We start from the raw sequence: 22221 nt of genomic DNA on the forward strand, positions 1-22221 counted from the left end.
CCTGTGAAGTGGCTCAGCCAATGGCATCTTGACACCAAGATCAAGCTAGGGTTTGGCTCTTCTTCGTGTTTTGTTTTTGTTTCTTCTGCCAAAGCTGGATTCCTGTTCTTCTTCTCTGATGTATATCTTCAGCCTTTCAATATTATTATCTGCAACCGTCGACTTATCTGCCTGCTCTCCCCCATTCCTCCAATGAGTCCTGTAGCTTGAGGATTGCAATGGTATTATTACTTTGGATATTGTTCGTTCGTCGGCCACAGTATTCCTTTTGTCTTGCATCATATCATACCGAAACTCTAATATCTTGATTGAATCTCGTGTGGATAATGATTTAGATTGACTTGCAAATCTAAAGCCTGAACCAACTCGATTAGAGAACGAACTAATGTTCCCCCCGCGAGACACAAACTTACATGAACACAAGTTGCTTTCCGCTCTATAACTCAAGAAAAAGAACTAATTATCCTCACGAGACACGAACTCACACGAAACTCTTACTGTTTAACGTGTTATTTATTCGTTACCTTCCCCGCTCTGACCTCTCCCTGAACTCTCATCAAAAATAAATCCAATGAAATCAGACACAAATCAAACTCGAGACGTGCATGCTGCCTTTCAATCATCCGTGGAGTTGCCTGCATTTGTCTTCTTTGCATGCATTTGTCTTCTGCCAATTTCGCTATAGATCTCTACCCTAGTGGAGCGACTGATTCCCTGTCTTCTCTATGGCACACCTACAGATGAAAGCTCTTCAAAAGAAAGGGACAATGATCCAAAAAAACACCGAAAAACCCAATGAAAGATCACCGGCCTAGAGAACTACAACAAATAATTGGCTTATGAGTTCCTCCTCCACCAGATGAAATGAACACTCAGTCGGATTATACGGCTGGGCATTAAAGCCGATTCGATATTGGCCGTTGACCATCGGACTAGGCCATCATTCAATGAATTTGATCTCGAGTTATGTTAGTCATTCATTCATGACGACATCAAGAGATAGATTATAATAGTATAATTTACTTGTGATGATCTTGAGAACATCGAGCATTAAGTTGTTGTGGAGATTATAATAGTGTGATTTAATCGAGTAAAAATTTGGATTGATTTACGAGTGCTCGATAAGCATACTACTCCTAAAATGATTCAAATATAATAAGTTAATATAAATTCAATTATTTCATCATATCGAATTCGACATATAGTTATTTTAAGCATATTTGTGTGGTAAGCGTTCTTTGTCGAAGCTTTGGCTTTTTCCTTGCTGTGCTCAGCCCACTAAGTGGACTTTCTGTCTCGGCTAATATGTATTTTATGATGGCTTTGCTTGAAAAAGATAAGCTTGTAAATGAGTTCTTTTAGCTGTCAGATTCACATCATGAATGAGACTTAAAGACTTAATAATGGATTAATGTCTGGAGTCAATACAAAGCATCAAAGGAAGATATCAAAGTTTTGTGTGGTTATTATATTGTCATCCTAAGGAATCATGCACTATTATATCAGCAAGGTACAATCGAAACAGTACTGATCCATTAAAATTATCAGGTAATTATGTAGATTAAGTCATCTTACCATCAACAAAAAAAAAACCAAGCTAGCAAATTAAATTCTTTTGAACAACAGTTGTGCACACCAGCTTGATCATTACTGTTTCTGATTAGAACAAAGTCTTACATACAATTATATTATGCTAATCAATGCAACAATATCCTGATATAGTATTAATCTTGACTAGACAACATATAGTGTCATAATAGGGTTTGTCTTTCTTCTTTCATGTCCTAACTATATATGATAATATATGGGAGAAGCTCTAGGATCATGGAAGTATACATTTGTCAAGTTTTCCACCATGTTATTTGCCTCCTAATGGTGGTGGTCTTGATTCCCACAGCAGTAAACCAAGGTTAGCAGTTCTTTTCAAGGGTTGTGTCAACTTGGTTTGACATCATCATATTGGCAAATGAGTGGGAAAGTTACTGGTGACAAAACAATGAAAGAAAATGGCTGGAGGAGATATTAATTATATGACAAGACAAAAAAAAAAGAAAAAAAGGAAAGATAGTGTTGCATTTTGTATTCAAACTTGTGGAGAGGTTTCATTATTCCAAACAAATTATGATGATAACCATATCAAGAATATATTCTTATCAAAGTGCACCAATTCTATATATTATTTCTTCTAAGAAAACACTGTTTAAGAAGATGGTGATAGCTTATATATTATTTCATTCTGAGATCAAACAATAACTAAGAAATCATACCTAAAAAACAGCAGCAATGTCATTGTCTAACTTTTACCTTGTTTATCAAAATAAAATATTTCATTAAAAAAAAACATACCCTTATATTTTATTTATAATGAATGAGATTCCTCACCCCAGGAACATTTAGATTAATGTGCCTCATACGTAATCAAGCACCAAATTGTGGGGATTGTGGTTTCTTTGGTGAGACATTGAAAAGAAATTATTAGTCGTAGGAGTTCAACATAAGCGATTGGAATCCAAGTAGCTCATTAAGGATGTTTCTATAATTATTGTGAGTGGTTGTAGGGTGAAAATAATACCAAATAAGATTATTTAATAGCTTAATCATTTAAACCAAGCTAAGATCTACTTATTTATATTCTTAATTCAAATGAATGCTGATAATTTCATTTGTAATCGTTGCTAGTTTGACTCTTTGCCTAAAAAGTAATAAAGAATTAAATCGAGAATAGGTGTCGAAATTAGTTTGATTAAAATAAAAATAGGTTTAAAATAAATCGAAATCGATTGAGAATCAATCGGTTTTAAATTGATTAATTTAAATATCCTCCATCGAAATCATTTATGCCACTAACTATTAATGAAAGGGTTTGAACCGAATCGATTCGGTTCAGTTCGACCTTTCAGTTGGTGGATTGGAAAACCGGCGGACCAGTTGCTTTACTGCTGCCACGTGGCTTTCCAAACCCATCAATTAGTACTACGCTTTCGACTGTTATTATTTTAATCCCTCCCTAATTAAGTTCAATGTCACGAAGACACCCGCCGACGTCATCGTCGCCCTCCTGTCACGTGCCGACGCGTAACCGTGAGTTATAAATACCGACCGCTGGTTCGGCCCAAGTCGAGCTCGTCCTTCTTCCCCGACTCCGTCTCCGTCTCCGATCCGGTTACCGGAGGGGGGAGGGGGCTCCGGTGGAGATGCCGAAGGTTCACCCCAACGCCGCGGCGGCGGCGGAGTCGCCCACGGCCGAGGCTTCCTGCGACGGCCGAGCGAGGGCCGCGGAGGCGACGGCGCTGACGGTGTGGCGGAAGTCGCTGCTCTTTAACGGGAACGGGTTCACGGTGTTCGACTCCAAGGGGAACCTGGTGTTCCGAGTCGACAACTACTCCTCGGGGAGCAGGGACGAGATCGTTCTCATGGACGCCGCTGGGAAGCCGCTGCTCACCATCCGGAAAAAGGTACCGAAACCACTCGATCGATCTAAACGGGGTTTTCTCTCCATGGAGCATTTCTAGCGGTTTCTTCCTTGTTGGATTTGACCCTAATTGCACTCTAGCCAATATTTATGGGTCTTGTTCTTTTCGCGGCACACAAAATTGGAACTTTGGGGCTCAAAATATGATTTTTGATCAAAAAGCTTCTAACATTAGCCTAGTTTTAATGTTATTTCTCAATTTTTTAGTTCCCTCTTTGCATTAAATGGGATTCCTATTGGTAATGTTTTGATCTTTATAAAAGGAAAATTGGAAGAGAGAACGGACGGAATAAGAGGAGCCCCAAATCTCTCAGTTGTAGCAACTAATTCTACTTCAAGCAAGAGACTTTTTTTGAGCTTCTTGGAACTAAAATGATTTTGTTGGATGTGAGAATGCAATTATTCGTTATTATAATGAGAAAATGTTCGTGAGATTGTTCTAAAATGAGAGGATGCAACGATCACGGTGGAATATAATCCACCAAACACCTTTTATTTCCACAGAACACACTGCAGTTGTGTTCTCCTGAACAAAAGCTAACAGAGCTGATGCTCAAGTATCATGAGCTTGTTGGTATGCTGAAGTCAACTCTTTTAGCGGGTGTTCATGATGCAGAAGCTGAGCCTAGGAGACCAGTGGCTGGTCTATGATCGTGAGGAGGCCGTCAATCCACGGTTTGCAGTCAAGAAGCACAAGGGCCTCCTCCACTCCACCAAGGCGCTGGCACGAGTGACGGCTCCATGCACCTCCGGCTCCAAGTCGCGCCTCGTATACGACGTCGAGGGCTCCTACTCGCGGCGATGCTGTGTGGTCTACGACGACAGGCGAAGGCAGCTGGCGGAGATCAAGAAGAAGGAGTCTGCCCAAGGCATCGCCCTCGGCCTTGACGTCTTCCGCCTTATCGTGGAGCCAGAGCTCGATGCAGCGTTTGCGATGGCCGTGGTGATACTCCTTGAACAGATGTTTGGATCCAGACGGTCACTTCTCGGAGAAGCCTGTGTTTTTACGAGGTTGTGAGAGTGTCTCCGAGGCATCCATCCATCCATCCATCTCATGGGAATTTATTTGTGCTATATATTGGAACAACAATGTGACATGATGACCAAAAACAACGAGAGAAAAAGAAGAAGAAGATATATCTCTTTTTTGTGCTTCCTCAAGAACAATGTGACATGATGCATGGAAGCATGTTTGAGATTTTGGTGGGTACACCTCAAAAACAGTTGTAGTTTTCATTCAAAGCAAACAAAATTGAAATATGATATGCTTTGTTATCTCTTGACAGTAATCTTTAACTATATAAATTATTCAATGACGACAAGAGATCTATGTAACTTTATCTTAACTATCTGGAACTTTACAATCTTGTTGTTGTTGTCGTTGTTATCATCAAACTTTAGTTATGTAGGTCAAAAAGGTCTTAATATAAGATGATTAGAATGTCGGCCGAACCCAAATTGTCTATTGGTTTGCAGATCTAATAGACAAATAATATGACCAGTACTTTGTTTCTGTTGTTCATACAGGTCAGCATACAAAGATGTCAACTACTGATCCTTTGAAAAAGAAAAGAAAAAACACAAAAACATAAACATAGATTAATAATATACTATCAACATCAATTAATAAATTCAACGTGATGGTTAAATTCTGAAGTATAAGCATAATTTGATTAATTTGAATTCATAATTGACAAAATATGATTTGGTGATAGAAGAAATTGTCATGCTCGTTAATTTACAAAAAACATAAGCTAAAAGTATACCATCAACATCAATTAATAAATTAAAAAAAAATCTATAATTTATACATAAACCTATAATAGATTGTGTGTTATGACCTCGTATCCCAACAACAGAATAATTATAGGAAATTTCACTAATTTAAACCATAAGGATAATTAGCCTAACTCACATAGAAGCAATATATTTAAAGCAAACAAGCTAATTTAAGATATTATAACAAAGTGCATGTGTTCATGTGTATATATACAAGTCTAGTGGGAGATGAGAAATCTGTAAACCATCTCCACAATTGGCATTAATCCTACAAGAAAGAACAAAAATAGATAATGCCACATATACTAGCAAAGGATATTATAGGTGATAAACGTCTTATTTTGGCACCAGCAAATGACTATTGTCACCATAATTATTTGAAGTTGACTAATGCAATAACTTCTCCGATCTAAATATGAAAAAGGACTTCTCATAGTAGATTGTTAAGAACTCAAAGAACATGATAGAAAATTAATTTCACTTATCTAATAAAACATCTAAATTAGAAGATAGAGTCCATCGCAGCATTTTATTACTACATTAGTCAGGCCAAATCTGTTCATATCAATATGCTCGGAGTTAAATATACAAGATTGATTGTTCAAATCAATTATGTAATTTTAATGCTCACCTCATAAGAATCATATCTAGATGTACAAGATGACTCCGTTGCAGTATGTCATTACATGTAGTACGATGATGAGAATTGTTCATATGGTCATGACATTACATACCCGAAGAACCCACCAAAAGAATAGTAATTGAAGAAAAAAGAGCATTAAACATCACATATGCAAGAATAGGCTTCATTGTCAACATCAATTCTGATAGCAACAATCCTCAGCTCATATATATCAAGTTAATCTACTGAAAATTGTTCATATGGTCATGATATTAGATGTCCGAAGAACCACAAAAAGAGTAGACGAAAACAAAGCATTAAACATCAAGATGCACAAGATAGAGCATATCATCACATTTGTTACATCAATATCGAACTTGTCAATGTTCGCCTTACATGAAATCAAGTTAATACTCTGATGAACATTGTTCATGCAGTCATCATATTATGTACCTGGAGAGCCACAAAAGAGAGAAAGAACATGCAGTGTAAAAAGAAAAGCATCAAATATCCAGATATACAAGAAAGATTTAATTGCAGCATGCCACTACACCAGTCACATCGATTATATATCATATCAATGCTCGCCTTATATGAAATACCCACAAAAAGGCAAAAGGGAAATACACACAACTGGAAAAGAACAAGTGGAGAACCATACATACCACAAATCAGTGCTAGACTCTCTATACCTGGTCAAGGCAAGTCACTTACAGGCACTAGTGGAAGGAACTTACCACTTACCAGCACTATGACTTGTCATTCTGCAAACTATCAAGGCCTTGTCTCATATGGTCTGCTGCTCCTAAATGTTGAGAGAGAGAAGAATGACCTAGCTGCTGAAAGTAGAGATGGAACAAATATAGGGAAGAGTGTGTGATAGAAGGAATATGCAGGACTTATAAATCGACCATCAACAAAAGTAACGGAGATTTGTTGCATTGACAATTACCTTTTGTTGATGTAGCTGTTGATGAAACATGACCTTCCTGAAATTTGTCAGAACCTGGAGATACTGCTAGAGTTTAGTTGAGCGGCACAAGAATCCACAAAGCACAAGTAAAGGCAAAATAGCACAGTACTACATGAATGTACTTCAATTGGGATAATTCATTAGGCTATCTTAATTCAGTCAACATAACTAAGTTTCTAAGTTTTGGCTGCCTACCTACTCACCAGACTAATCAGACACATGTTTCATAGCAAAATAGGGTAAATATTTGCTTACTAGTTGCTTCCATAATCATTTATAAAGCTACATATTCTAGGTACCTTTTTTTTTAAATAGAAATATATAGGTTGTACTACTGACCAGTAGTTCACTATGCTTTCGTGCTGCACACTTCAATTTGTTCTTTTTTTTTTTAACATCTTGAGGAATAAGTCAATATGCCAATTTAAATAAACAACATGTGTTGAACTCTGGGAAGGGCAAATAAAAGGAACATGAGTATCATGAGAATCAAGAGTATGTTATCATTTTTGTACCTGGCAAGACATCATAAACTCCATGATAATCCACTGCCTTCTTGCTTAAATTTCCATCACAACAACTTTCACCAAGCATGGTTTTCTGCTGACTATAGCCCTTGGCATGGAGAGCAGTTTTTCTCGATGCATCCCGATTCTTTTTATTCACAGCTTTGGAATCTTCTGTGTTATCCTCTCCTGAGAATACTGATGGGCTCGCCAAACCAGTCACGTCTGCCTCTCCCTTACTCTTACGGGCAAACATCAAAAGCCTCTTCAATCCCTTGCGAGCAACTCTGTGATAGATCAATGCAGGAGGGTTCTCAGCATTCCCCCATTCAATAATAACTGGTTCAGTACCATCAGCTTGAAGCATTTGATTGAATGGATGTAGGAAATGAGGACTTGACAGAAGAGTCGGTTCATGTGCAGTGGAGACCTTGGCTTTGGACAGGCCAGTGTCATATGCAGTGGAAACTTCCTGATGTTCTACTTCCACCCATGCAGCTGATGAGATGCCCATATCCTCATCAGGTTGAATCTCAGAAACAACAACCTCTACAGAGCTTTTGGGGCTGTCATCCACCTCAGCTAAACTTTGATTTACATTTTCTGTTTTTTCAATATTTAAATTGTTATCCAGTGAAGTAACTGAATTCGTATCAACATAATTTGCTTGTTCAGCAAGATCAACCTCCAGCACCTTGGCAGTTGATTCAGTTGTCTCCAGTGTAGGCTCCTCTTCTTCGGCTTGAATAGTAATGTCACTTCTCTTTGATGAAGCAACAGACTGAGTAACTCTAAACTTGGTTCTTACATGGCTAACGCTGGCCTCAAACCCAGTGCCTTTCTTCAAGAAGGGTTTGGCCTCCAAAGGAACAACACTATTCTTCTTCGTGACCTTATTGTTGAAACCTGCCTTTGCCATCAGCGAACCAGAAGCATCTACAGAAGCTGATGGAACTTTTTTTTTCACAGTTTTGTTGGTGATTGTAGCTGTTTTCTGCTTCATTGCTCCTTCACCTCTAACAGTTGTCTTAACATCGGTTTTGGCTTCGCGCTTACCTTTAGGTTGATGCAATGACCTTTCAGGTATGGGGCTGGGTGGAGTTGTAGAAGTAGGCTGGGACTTCCAGTGGCGCAGGGTTGTATTAGCGGTAGACACTCTAGGAGAACTACTAACTGGTTGAGCTCCACTTGCTTTTTGCAATGGTCCTGATGACCATGAACGACGTGTAGTTGGCAATGGTGATGATTTTGGTGAAGCCTTTTTTAATGATGCTGTTTTTGAAACTTCTTTCTTGTGTAACACTGGTGGAGACGAATTTCTTCGGGGTTGTCGAGAATTGCTGGACCAGTCAAGCTTTTTGGTAGTGACTCCATATTTCAAGGCTGTGTCTGCTTTGCTTGGTTTCAGGGTTTCCTGTAACACTTTAAGTTGTGCTTGAATTTCTGAATGTTTCTTGGCATTTTCTGCTCGAATTTTCTTATCCCTTTTCTCCTTATATTGACTGTAGAAACTACATGTCTGCTCACTCAAGCTAGACAGAGATCCACCAGAACCAGCCTTAGGACCTTGGTATTTGGCAGGACTGCTCTCCATCATTTTCATTGACATTTGATTGAGCATAGGTTCTTTCTGCCTGCTCTCCTCAGCTGATGTAGCTGGTATATCATCAATTTCTTCAGCTTTGGATGTTACCAACTCAGCAGTACTATCCTTTGATGGGGTAATCACCATCTCCATCTTTGTTGACGTAAAGACCCGAGCAGTATCCGATCCAATTGCATCCAAACTGCATGGAGGAATATCAGACTCAACCTTCACATCAGCCAATTTGTTATTTCCTGCCTCAGGAACCAAGTTGGTGTGGTTGCTCTGAGATATGGACTGAGAAGCATTTTCCTGAGGAGTCAGAGAATCGCCCATACCAGCACTCCATCTTCTTAGTACAGTTCTATTGGTACTCAGAGAGACTTCACCTGAAGTTCCCCTTTTCTGAATATCGAGAATTTGATCTTTCTGTTTGCTTTCAAAAAGGCAAATCGCCTCTTGGACGCTCATCCTTATCATTATATTCTCAGGCTTCTTTGCTGGCTTGTCTGGTTCTTCATCTCCACTGTTGTTATCATCAGAATCTCTGATGGATGTAATTCTTTCCCTAGCGGGAAAGTAATTGAGGCTTTTAATGGTCAGTGCAGTAGACCTCCGAGACCCAGGCCTTCCTATTTGTATTCGTCGCATAGGAGAAGCAGACCTTCTAGCAGTGACAGTTCTTATAACAGGTTGGCTTCTTTCAGTAAAAGTCTGATCTTCATCACTACACTCAGTGGAGTTCTCACTTTCTGTTGAGCTCTGCCACTCATCTTGTGCAATTTTGACTGGGGAGATTAAAATGTTCTCAGATTTTGCTTCACTGAACTCTGGACTTAAGGAATATACCTCCTCTGTAATGTCCTCGGAGGTGTTCCTTGTATCATCTAAGATCATTTTTTCAAATGACCATTCAACCAGTTGGCCTTCTGGGATCTACGATAGGTACTTTGTCAGAATCCCTGGACTCAGGAAACAAACGGGATGATTAAAGATCCACAGAGTGACAAAAAAAAATAATTAAGTTGCAAATGGAACAGGAATTATGTATGAAGTCCAGAACACATTGATAATTCATAGAAAAAAAGGAACCAAAGTCTTGAACTTGCAGAACTAGTGCTTCTTGAATCTACCAGATTAAAAAACATAGATGCAAACATCAAAGGAATACAAAATGCTTATGTCATCAACTTATGGTAAATTTCTTAAAAGAATGCACATAGTAGACGAGACCAGCAAGAGCTTAAGTGCCCATAGAAGAACTCTGATGTACCTCCTGTATTTGATAGCAGAATAGATTATTACTTATCAAAAAATTCAGATGTAAGCAGCCTAGACAACCATCTAGGCAGATTGCAGGTTGGAAACAGCAAGCAGAATGGCTCTTCAGTATTCAGAGTTTGAAAACAGAGGGAGAAAACAGGGAAAAAAAGGATTGTTCTATGGAAGTAGGAAAAGGTGATGAGAAGGAAAGAAGAGAGACAGCAGACAGATTTCTTTAATCTTTATCCACATTATTACAGTCCTTAACATTAGGAAAAAAAATTGTTTGCAAAGCAAGAAGGTTGTTAACAGGATCAACCAAAGGCATTACCATTTACACACATATTGAGAAGCAAATGGAGCAGCTAATCGGTTGTTACGATGAGAAGGGGCTCATTAATTTTGCATTTCCAACTGAGATGTCAAACGAGATATTCATTGAGCCCCATAAGACTGAGATATCCAAGCCATATGGTCATCAACTGGGCCACAAAATTTCTTAAAAAGAGAAAGAATGAGAAAAGAGAAACAAAACATTTTTGGTTTGAAGTCAGCAGGATTTGGAAAATAAATAAGGTAATCTCTTTGCAACAACAATAAACTGTTGTATTCCACCAACTATATGGCGTCTACATATGGATCTTTTGCTACCACTGAACTCTATAAAAATTAATATCCTTAGTTAAATTAACAATATTTAAATCTTTATTTATAGTTTTTCGTAAATTTTTCATAGACCTCCATGTGTCTCTACTCATACTACAATCTACAAGTCTTATTAACATATGTGCATATCATCTTAAACAATTTTTTCTCCTTTTATTCTCAGTCAAAGTCACACACATAATTATTCACGAAATAAAAAAGAAATCTTTCCTACAAATTCTACACATCTATCTCATCATTCAATAATCTTTTTTTGTATATGTCAAAAATAATGTCTTTGCAGCATGAAAAAAAAGAAAAAAAAGCAGCGTAAGAAAGTTTCTTGTTTTCAGCCAAAATATCACAGCAAGCACACTTCTCAAGGAAGTATTTAACCAAACGAATGCACCCTAAACTAATTGAGACACTCCTGATACTACACAAGAAACAATATACTAAACCCACCATCTACAAAAGCAGAACTGCTTCAGATTAGAAAAAGAAGTCAACGTTTTTCATCAAGCCAAATAAGGCATCGGATGCGCTGAACTTCCAAGTGCATGGGATCATCGATCACCTCAAGTACATAAACTTCCAGACAAGAGAAGAAAAATGAAATATATCTGATTCACGAACAAGAAACTTGATTCAAGCTCAAGCATGCACGACCAAACGATATCTGTATAGCATAAGTTCTTTCATTGCAAAAGGAACCGATTCAAGCTCAAACAACTTTAAACTACACAAATGTTTAATTCAAGCCCATCAACGCCAACGCATGCACAACTGAAACGCCGCACTATCTAAACTAATAAACTACATCTCCAATGAAAATATCATATAAGACAAAAGCAAAGCCCTAATTGCAGAACACATTGCCGAATTCTGCCAAGAGCAAGGACGAAGATGGAATCTTTGGCCGAAAACGAATCCGAATACCGATCAAAATGCAATCACATCCATCAAAGCGCACTCCAACAAGAGCGAGAAAGAAACCACACGATCCCAGATTACCAGATCCTACCGGAGAAACCCCCCCCTCGCCGGTCGCTTTCTGTGACGGAGTGAGGTCGAGGGAGCCCCAAAGGCACTACGAGCGCGACATTTGTACAAAGCAAATAGGAAATATTTACAAAAGTGCCACTGACATTAGAAACGCTGTTTTCTCGCCATTATATAACGGGAATTATTGTGTTCACCGACACGTCGCCGTCACGCGAAAGCGAACGTTACGGAGGGTATCCTGTACCGGTGGCCGCTAGCTGTTTGTAAAAATGACACATGATTGTTCTGAAACAATAAGAACAGTGTTAAGGACTCCACGAGAAACCTGCCATCTTGCGTGGGACCACCGGGCCACCAGGTAGAACGAAGGAGAAAATATTGACCAATTAGAATTTTTTTGAGAAAAAATTGAATCCAATCTAATATTAATATTAGATTTTTTTTTTTGAGAAAAAAACTTGTGCAATGCATAGAACTATAGAGAAAGATAACTACCATAAATCATGAAAATTTGAAGTTTTTTTTTATAAAAATAAGATCAATTTTTGAACTTTGGTGAGAATGTGAAAATCTCATTGAAGAAAAAATGGTGCCCGGTGATAAGGGACCATTTTGGTCGCGGCTCGTAGGCTCATCAGAAATTGTCTGTTTTGAACGATAGGTACGATAGGTGTTCATATATGGTTTTATCTTTTCGGAGTTTATGAGCTCAAAAAGGCACATTAAGGATAAGGAGATCCGACGGACTTATGAGTTATTGATTCTCATATTCCTTAACTAATGTTGGACTAAATGGTTTTATTAGTACTCCTTCCGTATGGGAGCCAATGGCTCATAGTCAAGGTGCAGGTCTTGGGCCCTCCCTATAACGCCAATCTAATAAGAGATAATTTGGGCGGTCAATTATTGGTGCCCATAGGCTCGTGAGTAAGGAATTGTCCACTTTAGGCGGTGGGTATACCCGGACGAACCATAAATCATGAAAATTTGAAATTTTTTTTGGATGAAGTAAGGCCAATTTTTTAATTTTGGTGAGAATGTGACAATCTCATCAAAGAAAAGATGGTGCTCGGTGATAAAGGCCCAATTTGGTTAGCCAACTATTGGTGTGGTCTGTAGACTCGTGAGGAATTATTCGTTTTAAACAATGGGTATGTCTGCATGATTGCTTGTGAGCTTTAAAAAGCATCTTTGAAGGTAAGAGAAACCTTACGAACTTATGAACGCTTAGTTCGTATACTCCTTAACCAATGTAGAACTAAATGGTCTTATCGAGAGCTAAGGGCTTATACTCAAGGTGCAAGTCTTGGGCCCTCCTTCTAGCACCCATATGGGCTCATAACCAAGATACATGGCTTGTGAGCATGTTTGCCCGATCGAGGTATAGGTCTTAGGCTCTCCTTCTAGCATGATAATGGACTATTTGATCAGTCGATTATTAGTGTGGTAGGCTCTCCTATCACATGATTTTATCTTTTCGGGACTCATGAATTTTAAAAAATACCTTTGAGGGTAAGAAAAAGAGATCCGATGGAGTAACGAGCCATTGGTTCTCATACTCCTTATTCTTTGATTCTTTCAAACTTGTGAACTTTAAAAAGACACATTTAAATATAAATAAGACATGATTAATTTATGAGTCGATCTTATCATCGATCAATAATTATATGTTTATCAAGAGAATGGTTTGCTATATACTGTTCTGGTTACTGCATAATTTACTCCTGCATTCAGACAAATGCAGTAATTGTCATCATAATAAGCAAAATTTGAGGGAGTTGATGTTAAATCTCAAGTCACAACCGGATTCTATTCATTAGTCAACTGTCCTCTATTTAAAAGTGGATGTGGATTCTTAGTGTTGGCAAGGACAAGTGACAAACAAATAAAATAGAGTTGATGTTGATACCTGGTGTTGGCAAGGACAAGCCACACACCGATTGGAACAGAAATGACAATTTAGTGATAGCTCAGTAGGCTGCTGATGTTTGCTAAAATTCATACTAGTCAAGTACGAGAAGAGACTCAAAAGGTGTCTTGTTTGTTTGGTTTCTTATTTATCAAATACGAACACTATAAGCCCAAGAAACTCTAAGCTACATATATATAGTGTACAAAGCTCCTCTCATTGCCAAGCTAGAGAAAGGTTAACGTATGCAATTTTATCCCAGTAAGTGAATTAATTGTTTTTGCAGCTCAAACTCTGGTCATCCAGCTGAACAACACTATTGCGACACCAAAACTTATTCTAAAATGCAAATATTTTATCACTTTTCGAACAAATTTTAGCGTCATGGTAACATTATTTTTCACAGAAACAGTTCATTTACTTGACCTTCCGAGTAAGCTTATCTACACTTATCCTTCCTAGACCGCATATTACTTTGCAACTAGGTTGTATGTATTGATAAAACTATGTACAATTGAGATAATTGGATATGAGCATAGGCTATAAGAACAAAAAGCCCACAGCTTGTTGACAATATTTTTTAGGATTGAGAGAATTGGCTGGAAGAGAAAAGAGGAGAGACAACCATAATCTTTGATTATTTTAGAAGATTAGCAGAGAAACTAAGACAAAACTTGAGGAAAGGTGCGGTCGTTTCTTTTTCTTTGTCCAAACAAGAGGTTTACTTTTTCTGTCACTTATTTATTTGCTTCCTTTTCTTTATCCTACACATCCTTATGCACATTAGAGAATGTTTCGATCAGAAAGTATTTCCTGCCTTTATGGATCAGAATAAGAACAGCCTTTCACTTTCCTTTGAAGTAAACAGATTTATATGTTAACGTTGGAAAATATAACAAAGATGAGGATGAAAACAAATAATCAACACAACAAGAATATTATAGGAAATATATTTAGACTTGAAACATGTATAAATACTTTCCTAAAAATGATATTTATATTATCTTCTCAACAAAATTACCATATATCTTTAGAAAATTCATATTGAGTAAACAATAAAAAATCTTCGAAGAGGAATTAGAGAATGTCTAATTCAATCACTTGAAGGGTTATCGAGAAAAAAAAATAATATAAAAGATATATATTCATAATTTATTCTCAAATACATATTTATATATATTTTCATAAAAACAAAAATAATTGTCAAAATAATTACAATGGAAATCATATTTTTAAATAAATCTTTCGAAAAGAAATCTTTTTTTTTATTTAAGTAATTTATAACAGTCCCCCACTTGTTCAAATTTAAATTTTTCTCCAATTGATTAAATAGTATTTATGAATAAAATAATATATCTTTTTATTTGAATATTACCTTACTATAAGTATCACAAAGTTAAGTCGAAATCCCAAATAGCATAAAAGTTTTAAATTTGTTATTCCTAATGATAACATCAGTGATACCACATACATAAATATAATATCCTTATATTTCTCATAAATTTTTGCTCAGCTCTAATATAACCTTAGGCTCATCCAAGTTCATAAACTTTTATGAGAGAAACTCCAACTCTCAATCAAAGTGACACCACTTCTAAGTTCATATAAGTGAAGTTCTTATAGTATTTTTGTCACTCTTTGAGATACTTGTCTTGATTGAACTTCATTAAAAGTATAATTAACTCAATCTTCATTCGGTGACAATCAGCATTTTAACATATTTAGATGAGACTCGTAAAATATTTTAAAGTGCTGAACTACTCTACATGTCAATGACTTATTCTTACCCTTTGAACTTCATTACTTATTTCATAATATTGAGTCGAGTTGTTAATAGATTCTTCTTTGGGATTATCTAAATCTCCTAATTATGTGTGACATTGTGAATATTATTTTCTTAATATCATTTATGATTAGTTCTTTGATATAATTTTATAAATTATTGGCCTAGATCACTTTGATGACTACAAAACTAATATAATAATATAATTTAAAATGTCTCATAAATGATAAGACTTTTATTATAATTCACATCCCAAAAGCTTATCATCCTAAGCTACTTTGGTAGCTATAAGCCAGATAAAACTTAGGGAGATAATTACAAATAATATTCATTAAATTTCTTTAATTTAATTTATATTAAGTAGTTCAATAATAGAATAATAATTATAATAATTATTTAACATTAATCAGTAAAAGAAAAAACTCATATGATAATCATGATAAAATATATATATATATATATATATATATATTATGCCTTGATGTGAAAATTATATATTATTTTATAATTTTAAATATATATATGTGAATAACCAAGAAAATATCCAAGAACAATAATTAGATTTTATTTACCATATATAAAATGTAATCAATAAGTCATATAAGAAAACTATCAAAATTAAATTTAATCAAATAATCAAAATATAATAATGATCAAATTCGATCATAATTAAAATAAATCATATTTATCAATTTTATAATTTAGAATATAAATTAGAAATTCTCAATTGCATAAGGGTAAAACTATAATTTTATTGATAGATATAAGGTGTAATTATGACAGTGCTAAAGGGTAGAACTATCAAAATACTAAAAATTATTAATAAAATACAAAAGGGCAAAGTTATAATTTAATCAAAAGAAAACCCTAGGGCTGATTGAGTCCTTATATAAAGATTATATAAGAAATTTGGAGGCTCTTATACCAATTATAAGTATAAAAACTATTATATATTATATATAATATGAAAAAAAATTTATGCTAGTATTGAAATCAAATAAAATTAGATTAGTTTGATGATGTGTACCTTTTAATGCCATGTAAAAAGGATTTTTGTGATCTCTATGTGATCTATCCTTTTATATGATTATTTAAATTGATTCATTAGATTGATGGTTCAAGGAGTTTGAGAGAGAAAATGTAATTTCTCAATTGTGTTCTCTACGAGATACGTTGTTTAGCCCATGGAGATCATACTTATTTATAGGCGAGAGTAGAGGGTCTAGGATAAATTATCATGAGAGTTCCTCCCATCAAGGATATCCCCTAAGGAATCCTGAATTTCTTTTCTATTGACCAATATCTATTATCAGAATCCAATTCATATAATCTTTTTCTATACTATAACAATAACAATAAAATCATAAGTCCTAGTTATTTAAGATCAACTATATGGATCTTTTACTATCACTAAGAATGGTAAACGATCATATATTTAGTTAATTTTAAAGTATTTAAATCTTTATTTATCGTTTTTATTAAAATCCTTTTGGATCTTCTTCTACCTCTCATCGTATCACTAATATTAATTATTCATCTATTCTGACTACTATATCAAGAGGTCTCTAAAGGATATGCACGTACTATTTTAAATAATTTTTTTTCATTTTATCCTCTATCAAAGTAATACTTAATTATTCATGAATAAAAATATTTTTTTTAGTCTTCTCTAATCACGCGATATATCTATCTTAACATTCTTATTTTAGCAATATAAATTTTTTTTATATGTTATTTCTTAACTTCTAAACATTTAGATTCATAAAATATTATTGGTCTTACAACTATCTTATAAAAATTTTCTTTTAATCTTGGAAGTATTCGATAATTATGCTCTTCGCTATTTTAACCATCCTATTTTTACTTTCTGAATAATATCTTTATCGATCTCTCCATTTTGTTAAATAATTGATCCAAGATACCTAAAACTTTTATTTTAAAAAACTTTTTATCTATCTAGCTTAACTATATTCTCCTGTCTATTCTTATAATCACTAAAATTATATTTTAAATATTCAGTTTTAGTCTAACTTAATCTACAACTTTTAGTTTATAAGGCTTATCTCTATAGTTTAAATTTATAATTAATTCTAATTAGGCTCTTATCAACTAAGACAATATCAATAGCGAATAAAATATACTAAGGAGGCTTATCATTATGTGACTAATAAGTTCATCCATTATCAATATGATTTTTAAAATATTTATCATATAATAATGTTTAACATAATATGATAAAAATAAAAATCATCTCTATTTTTATCATATTCTTAAAATATTTAGGCTCTTATCTTTAAAACTTCACGATCTAGTTCTAGTAATTTTTTTCTATAGTAAATATCTAATCCTATCAATCTATATTGATTCACCGAACTTTCACCATGTATGATTTACTTTTGTCATGTATAATTTTATATTATTATAATTAAATTTATTTATCTTTTTAGTGAGAAAAAAATATACTTAACTATAATTATGATCACTTTTATAAGTAATTAAATATTCTTTTTTAGAGTAACCTTAATAGATACAATTGAACTCGGTTGATGGGAATATGTTCATTACAGTTTGAAAACCTGCAAGTAACCTCTCGAACTTAAACTCCTGAATTACCAATACAAATAGCATATTAATCTACCATGTAAACTGAATGATCTGAATCTAAACTCTCAAGACATATTATGTGCATAGATTTGAATGAGTGCTTTAAGTGCCAATTTGAATGGTTCTTCTCTTCCGTGTGTCCTAAAAGAACTTATTGTAGTCTCTGCAACTCAGAGCTTTAAACAATTAATATTGGTGTTCTCTCAGGACAAATGGGTGGTAGAATGGGCATTTGATTCTCCATATCAATCATTGGAGACAGTATGCGTTGTTTCTGACCTTTCAATTTCTTCTCCTATACGTTTTGTACAGGGGAATGCCACTGTCAGTACATGATCATGATCTCATCTGAGCACAACCTTCAAAATTTTCAATGCAAAGATCAGATCCGAGTGGATGATGAGATTTGGCCATTTCTGAACAAGAATCTGTAACCGTTATTATTAAATATCTAATTTAATAATAATATAATTGTTATCATTAAGATTCATAATTGATTATCATGATTCATTTTGTTTCCGCATTTGTAACAAATCATTGTATTGTGTTTAATTAAGAATAATCAAATCATTAAGAATTAGCTACAGCATCATTAAGTTCTGAGTCATGATAATAAGAACATCATTGTAACAAATCATTGTAATAGAAACACAATAAACAAATTCATTTTGAAAGGGAATCAATATCCATCCACAAGTTCTGGATATTATTAAATATAATTTAATAATGGTCAAGAAGAACCAAGGAACCATTGGTACAAATATGGTCAAGGAATCAATATCCATCCACAAGTTCTGAGCCGAGAAGAACGCTATTCTTAATTTTGAAAGGCTTTCCTACACCATCTAAAGTGAGAGTTCTGAGCCGAGAAGAACCAAAGTTCAAGAAGAAACCTTTACAGAAATTCTTGGCGACAATGGCTGGAGGTACGCTATTTCGTTTCCGCATTATTAAATATAATTCCGCATTATTTCGTTTCCGCATTATTAAATATGGTCAAAATGTAACCGTTATTATTAAATATCTAATTTAATAATAATATAATTGTTATCATTAAGATTCATAATTGATTATCATGAATTTCTTCATTAATTATGGTTTAAATGATTTCAGTTTTTTATTCTTTAAACATGAAACCGTTATTATTAAATTAAATATTTAATATTATTAAAGTTTTTCATTATGGTCCAAACGTTACAAATCTGAATTAATTCTTGAACGTTATGATTTGGTGATGATAAATGTTCTTGATGGGAGAACAACTATATATACATGAGGATTTTGGTCTCTTGGTTCAATCATCTCTTTGAAGCGAAAGGCTTTCCTACACCATCTAAAGTAAGAGTTCTGAGCCGAGAAGAACCAAAGTTCAAGAAGAAACCTTTGCAGAAATTCTTGGCGACAATGGCTGGAGGTACGCTATTTCGTTTCCACATTATTAAATATAATTTAATAATGGTCAAGAAGAACCAAGGAACCATTGGTACAAATATGGTCAATGGCTGGATATTGATTCCCTTTGTGGCTCAGAACTTGTGGATGGATATTGATTCCCTTTCAAAATTGTTCTTTGGGCATTGGTTCAAATTGAACCTATCACCTTTCACAATGGGAGCAACACTTGGTGAACAATCCTTCATCCGAAATCTTTCTAAAAGTTTATCAATATAGGTTTCTTGTGATAGACCTAAAATGCCTCGAGGTCTATCTCTATAGATCTTAATGCCAATGACATAAGATGCTTCACCCATATCCTTCATGTCAAAATTTTTAGAAAGAAATTGTTTCACCTCATGCAGCAAATCCTTATCATTGGTTGCAAGCAAAATATCATCTACGTATAAAACAAGGAAACATATTTTACTCCCACTAACCTTCTGGTATATGCATTGATCCATGAGATTTTCAACAAATCCGAATGAAGAAATCACTTCATGAAATTTAAAATACCATTGGCGGGAGGCTTGTTTTAAGCCGTATATAGACTTCCTAAGCTTGCAAACCAAGTGCTCACCAACACTAGAGGAGAAACCTTCAGGTTGTTTCATATAAACCTCTTCCTCTAGATCTCCATTAAGAAATGCTGTTTTCACATCCATTTGTTGCAACTCAAGGTCAAAATGAGCAACTAATGCTAAAATAATACGTAGAGAATCTTTCTTAGATACAGGAGAAAATGTCTCCGTATAATCGATTCCCTCTTTTTAAGTAAATCTCTTTGCAACAAGTCTTGCCTTGTATCTCTCAATGTTGCCTAACGAATCTTTCTTAGTTTTAAAGACCCATTTGCAACTAATGGCCTTTGCTTCATTAGGCAACTCTACAAGATCCCAGACTCCATTGCTCATCATGGAATTCATCTCTTCTTTCATAGCATCATGCCACAAATTTGACTTTTTGCAACTCATGGCTTGTGAAAATGTTTTAGGATCATTTTTGGCTCCAATATTATAGTCAGATTCTTGTAGATATACAACATAATCACCAGGAATTGCTGATCTTTTATTTCTAGTAGATCTTCTTAATGTTGTACCAATGGTTCCTTGAGGAACTTGTGGTTCTGAGCCGAGAAGAAATGCTGTTAGGTAATTTTGAAAGGCTTTCCTACACCATCTAAAGTTAGGTAACTTGTGGTTCTGAGCCGAGAAGAAATGCTGTTAGTAGATCTTCTTAATGTTGTACCAAGGCTTTCCTACAATGATTTCTATTACAATGCTGTAACAAATCATTAAGAATGCTGTGGCTAATTCTTAATGACTCAGAACTTATTTGTAACAAATAATATAATTGTTACAATGATGTTGTTATTCCATTCCGCACCATTCTGATTTGATTATCATGACTCAGAACTATTTCGTTTCCGCATTTGTTTATTGTGTTTCTATTACAATGATTTAGAAACACAAGTTGGCTTCATCAAAATTTCTTACATTTGGTATCAGAGCCAAATGACCTCTGCCTTGATATGAAAAAAAGTTTTCATTTTTATGCCATGAAAATGATTTGATTTTGGTTTCTTCTTGAAAACTTCTTGATATATTTTATTGAAAATCATGAGGAAATATCATTTTCAACATTTTTAGTCGGTAAAATGCTCATATTATGTATGCATATTTAGTTATATTAAAATATGTTTATGAGCAAATTTTTTATGTTTAAAATGTCTAGTGATCCATATAATCTTAATTAATTAAGAATTAGCCACAGCATCCTTAATTAATTAAAATTATATATAAAGTTAAAATAAGGATCACATAAGTAATTAGACATCATATTGTGATTGATTATATTTCGTATAATAATTGTTATCCCACAGGATCTTTTATTATATTTAATATAATTAATCAGGATAAAATATCAGATTATTTTCATAATTTACCCACAGGGATTATGAATTGGAATATAATTTGATAGTTTTATCATGAAGACCATATGAATCTATTTGAATTAAGAATTTAGCCCACAGGCAATTTTTATGTCATGAGATTCATATTTTTGGCATGTTTCACGTTGGTAAAACATGTAATTTAGTCTATTAAGCTTCAAATTTTGACATAAGCATGTTTGATTTTATGCAGTTTCTCAAACTGTTAATTTCTCTGATATTCGATGTGATATTCCCGAACTTAGTGGTGATAACTATAAGATATGGAAGGAGAGGGTTCTCCTCCATTTAGGGTGGATGGATATTGATTATGCTATTAGAAAAGACGAACCACCTATAGTCACTGATACCAGCACTCTAACTGAGATCGCGTTATATGAGCGATGGGAGCGATCCAATCGGCTCAGCGTGATGTTTATCAAAACTAAGATAACTGCTGGCATACGTGGTTCTGTTGACCAGCATGAAAATGTCCGAGACTTGCTAAAGGCTATCGATGAACAATTCATCACTTCGGATAAGGCACTAGCAAGCACCCTTATAATGAAATTTTCATCCCTTAGACTCACCAACATAAAGGGTGTGCGTGAGCACATAATGCAAATGCGAGATATTGTGGCTCAACTTAAGAAACATGAGGTTAATATGTCAGAATCCTTCCTGGTGCACTATATTCTGAACACCCTTCCA

The 22221-nt window shown here is 34.7% G+C and overlaps 2 protein-coding genes across 5 annotated transcripts; one reads left to right on the forward strand and one right to left on the reverse strand.

The window, feature by feature from the left end:
- Positions 1-3125: 3125 nt before the first annotated feature.
- Positions 3126-4752, forward strand: LOC135583913 (protein LURP-one-related 8-like). The gene is made up of 2 exons (XM_065166363.1): positions 3126-3455; positions 4089-4752. Exons 1-2 carry the CDS (start codon positions 3195-3197, stop codon positions 4488-4490), a joined length of 663 nt encoding a protein of 220 aa, XP_065022435.1. The 5' UTR covers positions 3126-3194; the 3' UTR covers positions 4491-4752.
- Positions 4753-6362: 1610 nt separating this feature from the next.
- LOC135648568 (uncharacterized) lies at positions 6363-11983 on the reverse strand. Of its 4 annotated transcripts, none has more exons than XM_065166359.1 (4): positions 11870-11983; positions 7362-9899; positions 6826-6879; positions 6363-6712 (listed from the first exon to the last, which is right to left on the reverse strand). In XM_065166359.1, the coding sequence occupies exons 2-4, from the start codon at positions 9832-9834 to the stop codon at positions 6648-6650; spliced, it is 2592 nt and encodes an 863-aa protein (XP_065022431.1). In that variant the 5' UTR covers positions 9835-9899; positions 11870-11983; the 3' UTR covers positions 6363-6647. The 4 variants fall into 4 exon arrangements, with proteins under 4 accessions (XP_065022431.1, XP_065022433.1, XP_065022432.1 ...); XM_065166361.1 differs by having other exon boundaries at positions 6363-6678; positions 11860-11952; XM_065166360.1 differs by having other exon boundaries at positions 6363-6709; positions 11860-11952.
- Positions 11984-22221: the final 10238 nt, after the last annotated feature.

This window comes from Musa acuminata, chromosome BXJ3-9 (genome assembly GCF_036884655.1).
Source record: "Musa acuminata AAA Group cultivar baxijiao chromosome BXJ3-9, Cavendish_Baxijiao_AAA, whole genome shotgun sequence".
NCBI classification, from domain to species: Eukaryota; Viridiplantae; Streptophyta; class Magnoliopsida; order Zingiberales; family Musaceae; genus Musa; species Musa acuminata.